The following is a 17,942-nucleotide window of genomic DNA, read 5'->3' as shown; positions in this document are numbered from 1 at the left end:
TTTACCAGCCTTATGTTTGGACGCACCTAAGAATTCAAAACAAACAGAGGTGTTCACACTTTTGACTTGTACTGTATATCCTGTGTTGAAAACAGAGAATGTCTTATTTTGGTTATTAGATTATGACCAGAGCTTTTTTTTTTATAGATCAGAAAAGAGCTGTGTTGCTACAGAATTGGCTAATACATTTAAATCTCAGTCACTGACTGGCTTCAAATGAATTTCAGCGCTGTAGTAGCCTAATCGTGTCAGGGGTGAGAGGTCAACCCGACTTATACCTGTGGAGAAAGACATTTTTAGGAATGTGTAACCGGTTCAACATCAGTTAATTTGTCACATATAAAAATCTAGAAACGGTGACCATGGTTGTATTATGTCATACATAAGGCGTCGTAGAACGAATCGCTGCTTCCCTCGTTCAGTCCTTTCTGGGAGCTTTGCTGCATGTCATCCTCACTTTCTTTTCTCCATCATTTCCAGATATCATGTAATAAAATGTAATAACTATATACAGTCAATAGGTCAACAGCTGGTTCTCGTACTCTTTGTATTGGCTGTGGGAGAAATAGTGGAATGATTAATTGTAAGTTGCAGCCCATGAGAGGTGTATCTTGGTGCCCAACTTCAGACGAGTGATAAACTTATGACTTATTTACCAGTTTTTCTTAATGTTGTGGCCACTGTCGGTCAATCCTGTCAGTCAACCTCAGTGTTATGGTCAGGTTACAGCTGCTTTAGCATCGTGTAAGGATCTAACAGTGGGCGTCACAATGTCACTTAAAAAAGTGGATTATTGTGTTAGTTTGACTTTTTAAATTCAAGTAAACGTGTTAGTCTGATTGAAATTGTACAACAAAATCAAAGCTGAACTTACACACTCGGATAATGTGGGGAGGGATCGAGTCACTCCTGCACGTGTGCTCTCAAATAGACTCACATGAGCGTAGGTGCTCTGCACATGCTCTAAAGGTCCTGCTTTTTGCGTCAACAGTAAGTGTAAGTATATATAAATACAGTTAAATCCCTCCAAAAAGCTGCTCTCATTCACATATTGTTCTGTTTCTGTGGTCAAGCAGCTAAATGTGCCAAAAATGTGACTGAAAAGCAAGATGTTTACCCTTAGGAGTCTGCATCACGTTTTCCTGATTTTTATTTATTTTTAATTTATTTTTTTTTTTTCAGTAATTTAATCACACTCAGAAATAATGTTTGCATCAATTTACATAGATTTTTTTTTGTGAGTAAAAGACTTCTGTCGTGGATGCTGTTGGTTTTGAGATTTAAGAAGCTTATAATCGGTCTGCAAAGTTACCATGCACCGACTTCTCAGACGTATCATTAGTCAGCACTTTCAGTGTGATAGCTGAGATTATTCTGCACATTTCGATGTGCAACACATGGGGTATCAGGTTATATGAAGTGCATTTATATTAGACTCCTAAGGGTTAATTAATTAAGGGTTGTGTGTCAGGGGTTGGAGCATTCCCAGGGTGTTGCTCTGCTCTAATAAAATCCTAATCTTTTAAAACTGCATCGTCATCTGACACAATCGCCGTTTAAGTAACTGAAAGGTGACATCTGGATACTTTTTCTTGACCTATAAGAATAACCTTGTAACCCTCATTGTAATAACAAAAGTTGTGATTAAAATGGTGTCAAATATCCAATCTTCATTGGAGAGTAATAAGCCCATCAACAGTCACCCTTTCGGTTCTGTAGTCGGTATGATTAACTTATATTTCTGTGTTTCATCTTCACAGCACGAATATAAGACTTGCATAAGATGTGGTTAGAAATGATGTACATTGTAAAACTATGACAGCATTGGCGCTTAGACACGAAGCACATATTCAAAATGCGCGGCATTCAAATTATGGAACTGGTTACGACACATGCAGACCTTGCTTGCCTAACCGGTACCTCAAAACTGTAGGTTCCTCTTGCACTACGAGCACTATCTGTTCAATGAGTCGGCAGTTTTAGTTTGGTCAAAAAGCAGTTTCACTTTTCACACTCCTATCGGGCTGAAGCAGATTTGAATGCACATTTGTTGAACTCACTTGCACTGTTCATCACTATGATTTTGTAATATACTGGACATATTTACTCTTATGGTTCAGAACACAGCCTTTTGTCTATGTGAGGGTGGCGTGCCATGGAGAAACAGGAATGACTGGTTTGTGATGGATGAATTTATCGCTTGGCTCAGTGATCCAGCAGGTTTCTTTATTATTGGGTTTTATAACCGTGTGCATGAGAGTGTGGCCTGTTTTTAGCATCCAACTGGAGACATCCATTGAGGATACCCGCAGTAAAAGGTGGTCTCTTCTCAGAGTACACTCGAGATTGTTGGCAAAATTAGATTTATATCTGATCAATTTGTTCAGATTTATTGATTTTAATTTTATTTTTTTTATTTTTTTTTGAGCTGGAATGAAATGTGATGAAGGCCAGGGGTGAGCATATCGAGTCAAATAGGGCTGCGACGTGGTTATATGCGTCGTTTAGATTTTCTTTTTTGTGAAAGCTTGATATGTTCAGAAAGTATTTGTAATGGTGCATAAACAAATTATCTCTAATATCTTCTATTAAGACAAAAGGAAGTGACATGGAAGGTTTATATTTATGAGGTATTTCAGATCCAGCTGCTTCTCTCTTCACGCTCATAGTTCTGAGACTGGACTTTGGAAATCTTTTTGTTAGACGAGCTGAGAGCTAATCGGACTTCCTGCTTGTAGAAGGATCAGTTGGTTTGTTACTCAAACAACACAGTCTTCAGATGAGGTTTCATATTCCTTATTTTCTTCATAACTTTGAAAAATTGTCCATAAGGATTTCTTTAGAGAAAGGGAAAGCTTATGTAACCACGCTAATGGCTCATAATGAATGATAAATGGTTTACATCAGTGGGTTTCTGCATGTTTTGGGTAGGATTTTCAGCTTCAAAGTAATTCTCTCTCAAACTTTTTTTAAATTTAGCACATAGTGCTGCAGAGAAAGTGTTAAGATGGACAAAAAGTAGCCGTTTTTAAAGTAGATTTTATTTTTAATAACCGCAAAGTGCCACCAGAAACTCGGAGCTTTGATTTTTCTGCTTTTTGGTTGAGAAGTTTACAAGAAGTGTTTTATTGTTATTTCAGTGACAGCATTAGTAACATAATATTTTTAAGAATACCTGTCCCCTAAAGATGGCTAGCCCTAGCTTTAGCAGTTGACTAAATAGCAGGTTATTGCACATGCCAAAACATTGACTCAGAAGTAGGACTCGCAGTGGAGCTGTACTGTTTCATCACTTACTTATCCTCTCATTCATCCATCCATCCATTCATCCATTCATTCAGTGAGCGTGTACGCTGAGCCTTAACATGTGCCGTTGACCAGATCAGCCCAGGTTAATCCTTCTGCGAGACTTAATTGTAACACGTAAGAACTGTGTGTGGTAACTTCACCACCAAACTCTGAAAAAAGCAGTTTCCTAGCTTGCAAATAATTTTGGTTATGGATGCTACAGATTAAATTTATTCATCAACAATCATAGTTCAAATGTAAACTGTTGAATTACTCCTTTAGCCTTTTTACATCTTCATTCTTCATGCGGTTGTTACAGCCATAGATGCATGAAATTGGAGTTGGTCCTACGTTATCTTCCACGTTGATTCAGTTCGCCCTGATGTCTGTCTCTCTTCAGGGCAGGAACGGCACGCATTTCTTCTCCATGTTTGTGCAACTCTGCAGGATTTAGAGCTTAAAGGTGAAAGGACTGCAGGAGAAACTCGCACAGCAATGAAAGTATTAATGAATGTTTTGGGCAGGTGTAAATATCTTTCAGCAAATTAAAACTGCTGGGTACCACGGAGAGATTATTCAGGTGAAAAACAAACCTTGTAATTTCAAGTTGAAGGCATTTCTCTTCTTTTTTTGTTTTATTTTTTGGGATAAAGATAGTCTTTTAGTTATTTAAGTTCTCTTCATATCTGTTCCTTGTGTTGAACCTGATGGAGTCTGATTTTAAGTAAACTTCTCATCCAACACTGAATCTCTTCATTTATCCGTCATAAGGATTTATGTGGAGTATATCTATTATGTTAAATAACATCATTTAAAGCCCTGGAACATATTGCCTGATACCATACTTGTTACAGTCACTAATTTCTTAGGGTGGTGGTGTTTAAGTCATCTTGATTTTGAAGCTGTGACAGATGCAGAGCTGTGATAAGATACCTGTTTTCACTGAGTTTTAAGAACAAATTGGAGCAAAATAGCTATGCTTCAGTTGCCACACCGTTGAAGTTTTGGAAGAATAAAAAATCAAGGGCGCCCCGTTTTAAATCTGGTCGGCCATTAAACCTTTGACTTTCTAACTTGTTGGCACCTGTAACATTCCAGATGGCATGTTTTGAAGTCATGCCAAATTTTTAAATCCCAGAAAAATGTTAGTTTCTGCTCATCGAGAAGTTGTGATAAATGCATGTTTACTTTCAGAGTTTGCAGATTTAACTGCTTGTTCTCTCACGTCTGTCTGATAATCCGGACGAGATGGCAGCAGGTATTTTCCTGAAAGTTTTCCCAAATAGACTCACACCAGGTGTCAGTTGTGCTGGGTTAAGAATCGCATTATTGTTGCTCCAGTTGTTCGCTTATAATGAGGACACACTCCCTTACAGCAGATGAGTCATTTAGATTGCTGTCGGCCTTGGGTGTGCACATATTTTATTTGAAAAACAGATTCACCACTCCCAGTGCCTTTAGTGTAGCTACTGCTTTGGGGGCACCTCCAACAGTCAGTGAGCACAGACTAATTAAGTAGAAATGAAAAAGCTCAGAATTGCATGACTCGTTGATTTTCTCCTCAGACCTCTTCATGTATCGTGCATGAAAACACTTGAATAGCTTTAATCGAGACTCTTGTTGATTAAACGCAGTACCTACTCACAAATACAGCTTCCCCTCAGAGCAGCGACATCCTTTGTGATTAAAGACACTCGGGGAGCTGATCGGTCAACGAGGCAGCTGGTGGATAGCAGCTCAGAGCTGTTGTCCGGTGTCAGTATTGCACATCGTAGTGTTGTAGTGGCTTCAGTATGAATACCAACACGGTGCAGGAACGCTGTTAAGACAGACAGTAAACGGGTAGCCAACACTCTTAATATCTCTGTGTGTTTGTGCATGTGAAGGAATAGGACCGTGTTGGCAGGAAGGCCACCCTGGCAGGCTGGGATTTGGCATTGTGTGTGTTCAGTGAACAGCATGATGGGATTTTAGTTAAGGGTTGCAGCATAATACCCATTTGACATTTTACTGTCTCTTGGAGATGAGTAGGTATATTCTGCATGTTTGTTGTTCCTGATATGGGTTGCATGTGTGCATTTCCTTTCCTTCTGAACAGTAGATTATGCTTCAGTTCCTATGCTACAGATATGGTAGCTACTGGTGAGCACAAAGAGTCAGATAACACAGTGCTGAGATAAGCACTTGATACCGAATTAAAATTATTTTGAGAATTATAGATGTCAAGAGGAAAAGAAGAAGAACAGGTCTGATTTAAAACACATCTCCAACACAAGCTTTTACTTGTATTCATTGGCAGTTATAACTTGTACATGATGCAAGTCATCAGATGTATTTTAGAGTAAGGGAATGTGAAAGCCCATTAACCATTTGTTTGTTACATCACCCTTCTCTACATCAGCTCTATATATACTCATGCTTCTTACAGGCTGCCAAATCAGTCGAAATATTCCAGGAACCTTAGAAAAGATTAACATCCCAACCACAGCAGCGCATTATCCAAGTTGTTGGGAATTATTTGATGTTGATGTTGACCTAAATAAATTTCAGTCGGCAGGTGAGACAGTTGGGCCAACTGTCTGGTGATGTAACCCATCCTGACTCTTTCTGCTTTTCGTAATTTCCTCACACAGGAAGGATGATGCTGTCAACATGTTTTGTCATCCTCAGTTTATCGTCATGCTAATTCATACGTCTCTTATAGAGTAACAACCATTAACCAACCATCCTTCAGAAATAGGTCTCCTATTAAAGTTACCCATTTAGTTGGTATCAGGGCTGTGGTAATAAACTTATGTTCTGTAATATCATAAAGTTTAGCAAATGTTTGCTCCAAGCAGGACCACAGAAGCCATTTAATGAAAGTGGTCACAGTATGTTATCTCAAAGGAAGTTTAACACAATACTGCTTGATTTAAAAATGCTTCCACTTACACCTTACGATTAGACATTTGTTTAGCTTCCTTAAAGGATGTGTTTGTCTTCAACGTCTTTCTTCAGCAATGATTCAAATTGGTTAATCTCTTCCAAAACTGTTTAAAATAAAGTGATCAATCATTAGTCATGAAGGTCAGTCAGTTTCTTTGAGCTTTAACATTGTTGTTTATTGTTGTTTATGCATTTAGCAGACGCTTTTATCCAAAGCTACTTACAGGTAGGCAGATAGGGTAAGGGGCCTTGCCTAAGGACCCCTACTGGAGATAGTACCTTTCATGCAGGAGATTTGAACCCAGGTCTCCCACATGGAAGGTGGCAATCATACCACTACACTATCCAGCCCCCAAATAATAATAATAATCATGTTATTTTTAAGTGTCCTTGATAATAGGTTTGTCTTTTTACCAGAAAATCAATACAGGGAGCTGCTGTTGAAGCACACGTGCATTCACACTCACTCTTCCAGGGAACACAAACACCGAGCTGCAGGAATATGCTAGCTGATAAAACACCTTTTCTGTTTGCCAGTAGCAGCTAACAGCCTCTTTTGGAAGTGGTGGCAGGAGTCCAGGCTTCTGTGAGCTGGCTCTCTGCACTGATGCACACTGGGACCTAACTCTCCCCTGCTTTCTCCACATCTACAGTCTTTTTCAGAGATGCTCTGCCACCTGTAAGTGCTCTTCCAATTTTTAACATCAGCATCGTGTCTCAAGAGCATCCCATGTTCACTCTGAATGAAAATGAGTAGCATTGTGATATACCGAGCAGCCTTTCAAAAACTACTGTTTATACCTCCTAAGTCCTTTGAGTGTGAAAAAGATGTCTCCTGTACTGATCCGATTAATCAGTATGCAGATCTAAATGTTAGGTAGAGATTTGCCCTGGGCTCATGCACAGTGTGTTCTAAGCTAATCTTCCTTTTACTGCCTTGTGCTTTGTCAGCTTGCGGTTGCTGTGCAGTTCATTAGTTAGAAGAATTATCTGTCCTTGAGTGTCAAAATGCGTTGATTAGCTCTGCTCCTTCCCCAGAAGCCATAGGTCGTATCAGTCTGTGGTTATTCTGTGAAAGACCTGCCATCAGGATGGCCTAAATTAAAATTTCTTGTCTGTTTTCTGTGCCAGTGGTGCCTATACTCTGCTGAAGATCATTTGTGGAGGAAGAATCTCCACTGTGTCAAACCGCTGTACCGTCAGAGGAATGAATGTTTATTTAGTCCTCCAGCTGATTGATGTCTCTGCCGTACCCAATCGCTTCAGTGCAGTTTTAGGATTAATAACCTTGCAGTTTGTTTTAAATCTACAGTGTGGTGATCCAATAGCTCACAGAAAATTTGACATTTTTGATTAATTGGACTAAAAGACTAAAGTGCATAAAGGCATTTAAATGAGGAAGTAAAATATTGGCTCTGACCTTGTGTAAGTAACGTCAGGGGCCTCTGATCCTCCATTATCTCTAGTTTGAACAGTCATTGTGGAACTTTACAAGAACAGAGACCTGTGTGAAAAGTGATCATTCATTCCCCTTTGTGTTTTTCTTCCTCTGTAGCGTGTCGCCTCTGTTGTCCCTGTTGTGCTCAACAACAGTGTGACTACAACAGATTTATCACGCCAATCATGCCGCACTCCCTTCAGCGTGACAGATTCATTCATTCAATGAATATGGAGCAAATCTCATGCCTCTTTGCCTCTCCTGTGGTGTGACCAATCCTTAGACATCCATTCTTACAAAGGGTCTTTAAAAACTTGCGCTCTCAATGATTATTACTAGAAAGCTTACGGCGTTTGACCTTCCACTTGACTTCTTGGGGTCATTATGGTTATGGTGTTATTTCTTATGCATAGCTGATAGACTGTATCGTATGCACACACATATCTATTTAAACTCCATGTGACTCTCAGTGCGATTGTTATTTTTTCTGGCTTAGCTGCTTGCTTCAGTGTTTTCTGGCTGGTCATAAGGGTTCATGAACATGCTTATCAAGCCTCACAGAGTGAGAAGTATGTCCTGACCGGCCCAAGATTCTCTGTGTGGCAGACGTTTGGTCCTATTCTCTGTAGAAGTATTTTATCAGCCCTCCTAACAAAGGAAATCATCTTAACTCTGAACTACTGAGCTGCTCGGTAAGACCCCAGAAGGTCAGGACAAATAGGAAAGCTTGCAATTTCTTATTACATTGTTGTTAATTCATTTGGCTGAGACAAGTGCGAGTTTGGAGCAGCCTTTTGATTCAAGGGCAGATTTTATATCTACTTGAACTGAGTGGTTAGACTGGTGCGTGGGGGAAAAAACAAAGGCATCATTCAGTCACATATTCCCATTCATTCTACACATGTAAGAATTGTTCTTTGTGAAAGGAGATCTTCCTCTTTCACTTATGAGTAAATTTAGGATGCTGGAGAAGTCACATGCCCTACTCTAAAGTGGAATTATTTTTAGTTGTGGTAAAGCTTTCAGTGTACCTCCTACGAGTGATTCTGAGAGAATTATCCATCACATGACTGCTACTTTCTCCCAACCTGTGTGTGTGCACAGCGTCCAACCAAACTGGTGTCATGTGTTGACCTCCTGACTGGTTAAGTGGTTGTTGTGGCTGTTGCCTGCCAGCTGATGGTTTGCACTGTTTTTTGGAGACAGAAGACAATTTCAAAACAAACATGGAATTCCTTTAACTGACAGTGACGGAGGAGAGAGAGAAGAGATGAGATAGGGACATTGAGGGATAAAGGAGTGCTGTGTTTCCCAGAGAAATGTGCTGTTAGTGGGTGGAAGTGCTGCAGGAATGTCGTTGCAGAAAGCTGGAAGTGCAGATCGGTTTAAAATGTGGTGCATTCACGTGCTCCTATACATGGTAAAACCACTCCAGAAATACTTTTTAAAACAAAATACTTGCCAAATAGTTAATTATCAATTTCAAGATGTTTTTCTTTTGTTGTTCTTGAGATGGACAGTGAACAAACCCCACAATATCAACAAATGGTGTGATTCCGATGATCTAAAAATGAACCAATGTATGATAGCTCAGATGGTTTTCATCCTTTGTTGACGCTTGGATGTTTATGGAGATGGAGATTAACTGCTTTAGAAATAGGACAGCAACAAAGGCAGATGGCGTCAGTATCAGCATATAAGGGGCTTTAAATTTAAATATCAAGATCCAGTATTTTTAAAACCTAATTTTCTTCTGTATCAGATGTTTTGACCACCATAGCTCAGACTCTAGCACTGAAAAAACGGGGTTGCATTAGCAGTAACTCCTGCCTGTGTCAGGGACTGTGGGCGTGGTCATGGACCAAATAAAAAGTTTAAACCTTTAAGGGCTGGACTGTTGTCCATGAAAGTTTGGGACGGCCTGGATGGTCCCTTTGTTTCAAAGAGTCGCATCTTTGTGAATTTTATCTATATTTTGGTCTTAGGTGATCTGAGTCAGATGATCTGACGGGTTTGGAATTTACTATTAGCTTGTTAAAAAGCCAAAACAAGCAGCAGTTACTGTGTAAAGTCAGTTTTAGGAATGATGCTCGTGTGCTGGACTAAACCAGAAGTCTGCTGTTCACAGGTAGATGAAGTCATGCTTTCAGTGTGTGAATGCACGGCTGTAGATACAAGTGTGAGAGCCATATGTGAGGTATGTGGTGGTGTGTGTGTTGTTGCTGGGTGAAAAGCTCTATAGTTAGGTCCCTCCCTCCCCGTCTCCAGGTTACCATGGGGACAGGAGGTAGCTGTGTGTGTTTGTGTGTAAGGGTAAAGCCATCATGAAATGCGAATTGGTGGGATTTTGCAGCACACTGCAGTCGGATAAATAGCGATGTGAACCAGGGCGTCATTCTCTCCTTCGTTTTTGCCTTTTCTTCCTTCAGTCCCTCCATCCTCCTGTGTCTCCATCCTGTGTCTCTCTCTCTCATCAGAAGGACAGTACACTGGTTTTCAGTCATGACGGAGAACTGATGAATGAAACTCGTCAGAGAGCGTCAGACAGACAGGCCTCAGGCATCCCGATCAGACTGCTTACTGTGTGTGGTTTTCAGTGTCATTTGTGTCCTCTGTGTCTGTGTGCGTTCTCGTACCACCTTTATATACGTGTGTTTACATTTGTGTGGATGTTGGCTTGGAATTTGTAATCTCACATGTCTTCCGTTTCCTTTCTAACTTTTATTTCTTCATTAATGTTTGAGTGACCTCTCTGGTTTCCTGAAGCAAATGAATGACATAGTTGTTCACTCTGGCTGTTTGTGTTTTCCTCGCATGGTCATTGTTGTCATCATCATGGATTCCTGCTGTGTGACTGCTTCTGTGTCTTTAAATGGCTTGACTGTATTGTCAGTACCATTGAGTATCTCTGGACGGTGGAACGACTTTGGAATGAATTTGCAAATATCTACTAATTCAGCCCTAAGAGCTGATGAGTGGAAAGCAGTGAGTCGGTTATGAATAGGGAAAAGAAACTGATCTTAACATCTGGTGGAAACAGAACATAACTGCTGGGATGCAAGTTTTTTGAGATTTTAAAACTTAGAAAAAAATTGAAAGTGATGTTGGATCAGTCAACATCGCTCCCCAAACAAGCTGTGTCTTGCCTAAATGTCTTTAATTAAAACCTCGAAAAGACCAAGACGCTGTTGGTTAACCAATTGCCAAACTTCTGGATTCAAAACAACATTTCATAAACGAGTGGGTGGCTTCATGATGGCTACGTCTAGATTTTATTCACAGTCAGAGTGTATGTTGGGTAATAAGATTATCGATAAACCTTCCTCATCCCCAGAAGGACTAACTGTGGTGGTCCCCTGACTTTCCTCTCAACGACATTTTCACAGCTGTATTACTGTTCTTATTATCATCTATCATCAGCCTTTCTGCTGTCTAAAGGTCATATTATGTCATGTGGTGTTAAGTCTTACTCAGAGTCTAATTACTGACTGACTCCTGTGAAGTTACACTTTCGCCCTCACGAGCTGCAGCTTAGTGTTTAATTATGCAATTTGACTCTTGCTTGATTTCATAAGAGCTGTCTGCCCCCGTCGTCTGTATTTGTTATGATGTTATTTCACAGTTTATTCACATTATTCTAACCTGTGTTATTTGTGTGTCAGTTCTACCTGCAGGACACTAAAAGCAGCAACGGGACGTTCATCAACAGCCAGAGGTTGAGTCGCGGCTCGGAGGAGAGTCCGCCCTGTGAGGTCCTGTCTGGTGACATCATTCAGTTTGGGGTTGATGTTACTGAGAACACACGCAAAGGTTTGTGCATATATTGAATTTCTTAACAAAGGACAGCAAGAATATAAAATTTAAAACATTTTCTGTGTAACGGGATACAGGTGCACACAGGAAAGTGAAGGTTTTCCCTTCCTCTATGTAGATTTTAGTTGATGATGCACAAACAATCCTGAAATAAATTTTCTCTCTCTCTTGCTCTCTCGGGTGGCTTCGGGCTGATTTTGCTAAGGTCGTACAACATTATGTTTGCATGAACAGTGCTGCAGCGCAGATAGTGAGGTCAGATTTTCAGCTCTATATGTTGGCGGCCCGACGGGCATTCAACCTGTACTGGACCTCGTTCATATCAGACCGAGCTCGCAGGTTAATATGTGAACTTCACTGTTTAAGAAAAAAAAATAAACTCATGAAGCTTAAAAGGACAATACCACTGGTTTGCATACAAGAGGAATGCGCTTGAGTTCACTTCTGGCTGTGATGGTTTATTACGTTTTAAAGTAAATTTCCAGACAGATATTATATTTTTAAACAAGAAAAAAATCAATTGAATAGTTTTACAAATGTAAAGCAACAGCACGGGTTCTTTTATGAGCCAAAACACTGTGCTGATTTTGGGGCTCTTCAGCCTCATGCTTATGATATTTAGCATTTCGTACGTCTCTGTGACATCTGAGGAGTTCTTTCAAGTCCCGCACTAAGGGACTTCTCCGAGAGGGAAAAACGGTGGATCAATGTGTCTCAGGTATATTTAAACTGTCTTCTTCTTTTTGAAATATCGTTAAACAAAACTGAACTGGGATCCTGATGTGAACCTCTTGGGGAAAACACAAGTGAAACAAGTCAACGGAGGCAGATAAATCTGTTTCACACTCATAGATTTGATTTGCCGATTTATGTTCACGGCCATCCGTGTATATTCTAAAGTTTGAATTTTTAAAATCAGTCAAATGTAATTTTATGATATTGCTATCTGGACAAACTTTAGCTACTTTCCATTGAATAATTTTCTATATTGCCTGCAAGTTAGCAGAGGTCGGAGCCGAAAAGCAAAAGGATTCAATTAACATGGAGGTCAGAATATAAGCATAGTCCAAATTTAGGGTCTGCCAGTGACGGTGAAAGAGGAGCCGCATGGCAGCTGACGGGCTTGAATGAGCATGTGAGAGGACAGATAAGATAAGAGCTTCTGAGTGATCATTTTACATGTAAATATAGCTGCTAGAACAGAATAGATTGTCGTGAAGCCCCCAACCATGAAACAGGTGGAAGTTATGCACAACTACATCCCAAATATGAGAATTACTGTAACTCTGAGATTTTTCAAGATGTAGTGTGAACACTGGCTACATCACGGCTGAGACTGGGATTTCAATCGTTTTGCTCAGGACTTACTTTCAGAAATGAATCAGGACATTGGACCTTTACAGAATGTCATGAAAAAAAGTGTCATGTGTCATTAACACTATTGTGCGTTTGTGTTCCCAGTCACCCATGGCTGCATCGTGTCAACAGTCAAACTCTTCCTACCTGATGGGATGGAGGCCCGCCGCCGAAGCGAGTAAGTCATTTATTTATGAGGATGTCAGAATGACCGCTCACTACTTGTATGTTTTGCACAAATTTGAACCAAGTTAACTCATTTTTTGTACTTTCATCAGTGCCACATTATAATTGAATAGAATGAACCACTTACTAATGGTTCTCTGGTTACTCTCAGTGATGCTAACAGCCACTGTCTGGCCGTTCTTGCACAGACAAACGCACACACTCATAATTTCTGCTTGCATAGTGATGAGATTATCGTCAGTCTAGTTGCTGACGAGGACAGCTTTTAAAGTGAACAGACTGTGTGAAAAATGGTGTCTTTGCATTGAAAATCAGTGAAGGCTGTTTCAGGACTGTTGTGGGATTCTTCTTTAATGTTTACGGTGATCGATGCAGAGTGGTCTCGTAGTTAGAAAAGTGTGTTTTGTGGATAAGTAGCAGTTAAATGGGCTGTAACTGACTAGCAGCTGACCCAGCATGGAGCTTCCTACTGTACTGGGAGTCCCACCTGTCTGTCTGTTAGTTTGTGTGTGGCTGCTGTCCTTACCATGTGTGTGTGTATGTGTATGTGATCCAAAGGCACTGTGCGATGGCGGGTAGTGCCATCTGCTGCTCCTGTGTTCAGCTTTCTTTTTTGTGAAACGCAGACAAGCATCCAGACCTGCATGAATATGAACCCAAACAAGAGCCCTTCTCAGACAGGTGACACCTAGCATTCATGGCTGTGAAAAGCAATGCATTTTGACACTCAGACATGGGTCTATTCTTCGTTAATGGTCCTAATATGCTCATCCGGACCGAACTACAACAGTTGCAGTTCGAAACTTGGGCCCTGTACATACAGGTATTTTGAAAATACCTGTATGTGTCCGTGACTATTTTCCACATTTTATGGCCACTGAAAGTAAACTGAGACTGACTCTGTTAAGGTTATGTTTACGCCTTTGTCTGATGTCAGAATATGCACCAAATTCCCCTTTGTAATGACAACAAGAGCAGCAAGATATCTCTCTTTTTCTTTTAAATGTTTGCACATAAATACACAGTTACACTTCGACTCAGTTTAAGGTTCTACATAATCCAACACCGAACCAGCCGCAGGCGTCCCCGGCTTTCGATGAGGCTCATGTGACTCAAAGTTGTCGGAGTAACTTTGAGAATAAATCGGTCGTAGTGAGCTGCTTTGCCTTCACATTGAGGGGAAGAAGTACGATGAGTTCACTGTCAGAAAAGTTGCACGCTGAGCTAGTTGGTAGGCAGGGAGATGATGTCTAACACCAGTTTTTCTGGTGGTGGACGTGATCTTTTCTTTCTTCTCGAGGGAAAAACACTTGTTTGTTTTAACCTTAGTTTTGTTTCCCATTCATGAATATTTTTGGACAAATTAATTTAGGCTTAATGCAAAGGTGTAGAGTTTACTTCGAGCATATCCTACAACAGTGACTCACATTAGTCCAACAAGCACACTGTGATAGTGTAGAAGATGGTAGCAGTGGATAAGAGCAGTTTAAAAATATCCCTTTTTGTTTTGTGCATCACCCTAACAGTACTGACTCATGTCTGTGCAGAGAGGCGTTTTAACATCTCTCTTCTAAAAAAAGGTGTTTTTGCATCTCCTTAAAGTCTGTGATAGAAGAGCACAGCGGTCAAGCTCAATGTCACAAATCAAGACTATATTAATCTTGAATCGCCCTGCACAGAGTGAGTCCCGAGAGCAGGAACTGAGACCAAGGACGTTTCTGGATTTTATTTTTTATTTTTTTTTAGGATACTTTATGATGTAAAAGTGGATATCTGAGCATTGCAGCTTACACAAAGTTATAGTTTGCAATAGTTGATTCATCATTTTCTGGCCTAAGCAGAATAACAAAGTTGCACAGCGTCCGTTCATACCTCGTCATCACCAGGTCTATTTTTTTGTTTTTTGAGGATATCTTCACAACTACAAGGGCTGTACATATAATCTTGGTTTCAAAAGAAAGCTAAGATTCAGCTGTAAAGCTCTATGAAATATCAGCCTGATCAGGATCGTCTGGGTTTAAAAACTCTGGTAGAAATCCATAACAGCAGACGTTACCTGTCAGGTTTTCTTCCTGTGTGACACAGTAACACATCTTGATTCTGACAGAGTAAATTCACCTGGAACACAGTAGAAAGCTTGCATTTTGACTTACTAATTAGTTGGAGGGAATACCACCTTTGAATCATAGAATAGTAGCCCAGTTCATTTAGGAATTAGTAAAGTAAAGTAATCTCTGACGAGTAAGATGAGTATGGCAGATTTATTGATAGCTGAAAAATGGGTCTGCCAAATGTAGCTTTACAGCCGCTCGGTGTGTCTGAGTACAACAGAAACATTAGTATTCATTGAAAACTTGATTCTTGATAGCTGCTAACTCAAAAGGATAAGTTTACCCTTTGAACTTTGCATGAAAGACGGAGAAACTGAACAGAAAACCCTGTGAAAAGTGAAACTATCGAATCTGTTACAGTAGATTTAACAATGGGAGAGCTCGCTCATGTCATTGTGCTTTCTATCTAATGCGAAACACCTGCTGTGACGTTACTTGTTGGGTTTGGCCAGAAAAGTGTCTTTAAGTGTACAGCAACTATTTGTTTGCATGACTCACTGTGATAGAGAGTCACACAGAGAGAAGAATGCAGAGAACAACACAGGATTTAATACATGAGTAAGAGCAGGTTATAAGTTACACATTTAATGCTGCCACTGAAATGATGAAGTCTGACCTGTGGATATAATGCCTTTCCCTCAAAACTCCCACACTTACAAAGACTTGTGGTTGACAGGGATGTTTGATTTTCAGCTGAATCGCTCTCACTCATGCGAGCAAAGCTTGTGAAGGTTAGAATCTGAGGCTTGGATATAATAGCTCGGCTCATGTAGCAGTTGTGCGGGACGCTTTTAACTTCTCACAAACCAAAAAAGAATCGCAGCACCAGCAGGAAAAAAAAAAAAAAGGGTTTGTTTCCTCACGGTTCATTCCAGGAGGGGCGGAGCTACTCCAACTTGCATAAGTTAAAGGAAGAAAATCTGCTGTTTTGCTCAGAGAAGGGGAGGAGCAAAGTGTAAAGAGAAACAGTTTGTTTTATGTGATGACTTCACACACACACACTGTGGAAAAGTAGAGAGGAATCAGCGTCTCGGTCTGAATCCAGAAGAGAAAATGAAGTGAAGGGGAAGGGTTTATTTTCTCCAGGAGCAGCTGGAATGGCTTAGAGGCCGAATGGTGAACTTTGCCCCGTGACAAATCACTCACCGACGAACACGGGAAGAAGACCTGACAGGTAACGTCTGCTCTCATGAATTTCTACCAGAGTTTTTAAACCCAGGCAATCCTGATCAGGCTGATGTGACATTGAGCTTTACAGCTAAATGCTGTCATAACCTAAAGTTGCAGTTTAAAAACTGCTGTTCAGCTCATACAACACCTGTTTACTAGTATGATCCGGTCCACTTCCTGTTAGGAATAAATCTGAGTTTTTTTTTAGTGGTTTGATTTGATTAACTTTGAGTTTATGAATGCAGGTAAAACCTAGTACAGGTATTGTCCTTTAGTTTTTGATTTGTTGTGCTTTAGGCCTTCCAAAGAAGGTTTATGATCACCTAAATTCTTGGATATCCCAGTAAACTCAATACAATGTCTCAGTTTTGGTATTAAACTTTTTCCCTCCTTGCTAACAGTTCTAAACCTTAACATTTTAAGAGGATAAAGAGTTTGTTCACTGTTAGTAAGGTTCTTTAAAGAGTTTGGGGAATGTTGACTGTATTATAAATTCACCTTTACATTTCAGTTTAATGAAATTATACCTGGGGATTTTATACATTTCAAAGAAAACCACTTGCACGAGGCTGTAAACATTGCCAATATATCATGTATGGTATGTAATGTATAAAAATAGCCACCAAATACATGAAAAGAATAGAAGAAAATAACAAAATATGTAATTAGCATATTTAACTACATGCAAAAGAAGCAAGTGCTGCCATATTCAGCGCAGACTGAAAAGTTCAAATGTCGTCCAGAATAATACTAAAACCTAATCTAGAGGTAGAAATTTCTGAGCGTGACCCAGATGGAAACTACTGCCACTGTTTTCCATCATCCGACTGCTGGACTGCATGCAAAACACTCAGTTAGATCTGATGTGGATGACTGATTTCTGTGGGCCCGCTGCACTTTTTGTGTTTGTGTAGGCAGACTCGATGTTCTGGTAAGGAACAGTTGAAGAGCTTTGGATTTAGTGCTGTCTCTATAAGAAGTGTTATTTGGGAGTTTTTCTGGTCCACAGACGGTGTTTCGTGACTAAAGATGAGTGGTTTTATTGGTTAAGACTCCTGTAGCCTCCTGTAGTCAATGTCACCGAGCTCCATCATGACGTCCATGACATCAGGATGCTGTCGAGCCTGACAAACTGCTGTCGCTGAATGAATATGATAGAAACTATAAATGTCGGCACAGTAAGAAGGAACTGTGATGAAAATGAGTCCTTTGGAGGTAGTTTCCAGAGTGCTTGTCCTGCTATGCCGGAGCACCTTGTGCTCTGATTATATTTCTAATAAAAACGTAACAGATTCTTGATAGTTTCAAGCATGGCCTTGAATCAGCTGCCTCGTGCTGCTGGGACTAGATTTGTTGTGTTTCAGTTCAGATCTGGTGTATCTGTTTTTAGAGAAGTTGCACTTTTGCCCTAACCACCATCATTTCACGATGTGCACAGTAATTTTGATGGTATGGAGTGTGATAAGAGGAGGCTCCAACCATACTGAACCTTAACCCCGACTATTGGACGTGTTATTTTAACGGTGTAGAATGACACATGGCGGCGTGCGTTGCCATGAGAACACATCGAGGTTAAAGAAACTTAATATTTTTCAGGATTCTTCCAAGAGTTGTTGTCAAGTATTTTCTGGCTGGAGATGGGAATATTTTTT

General features: G+C 40.2%; 1 protein-coding gene across 9 annotated transcripts in view; it reads left to right on the top strand.

Annotated features, from left to right (window-relative positions):
• slmapa (sarcolemma associated protein a) overlaps nucleotides 1-17,942 on the top strand; it is a 52,874-nt gene that overhangs the window by 3,455 nt on the left and 31,477 nt on the right. For 8 of the 9 annotated variants that reach the window (XM_072381537.1, XM_072381539.1, XM_072381536.1 and 5 more), the window contains exons 2-3: nucleotides 11,317-11,464; nucleotides 12,929-13,001. In XM_072381537.1, coding sequence (XP_072237638.1) covers nucleotides 11,317-11,464; nucleotides 12,929-13,001 — 221 coding nt within the window. Of the gene's footprint in view, nucleotides 1-11,316; nucleotides 11,465-12,928; nucleotides 13,002-16,058; nucleotides 16,295-17,942 lie in introns of those variants that run through there. The other variant, XM_072381538.1, reaches the window with a different exon arrangement.

The sequence above is a fragment of the Leuresthes tenuis genome, unplaced genomic scaffold, assembly GCF_036924035.1.
Source record: "Leuresthes tenuis unplaced genomic scaffold, fLeuTen1.0.hap1 SCAF_3, whole genome shotgun sequence".
In the NCBI taxonomy this organism is placed as follows: domain Eukaryota; kingdom Metazoa; phylum Chordata; class Actinopteri; order Atheriniformes; family Atherinopsidae; genus Leuresthes; species Leuresthes tenuis.
Note: the sequence above shows the minus strand (reverse complement) of the source record. Positions and strands in the feature narration are given on the sequence as shown.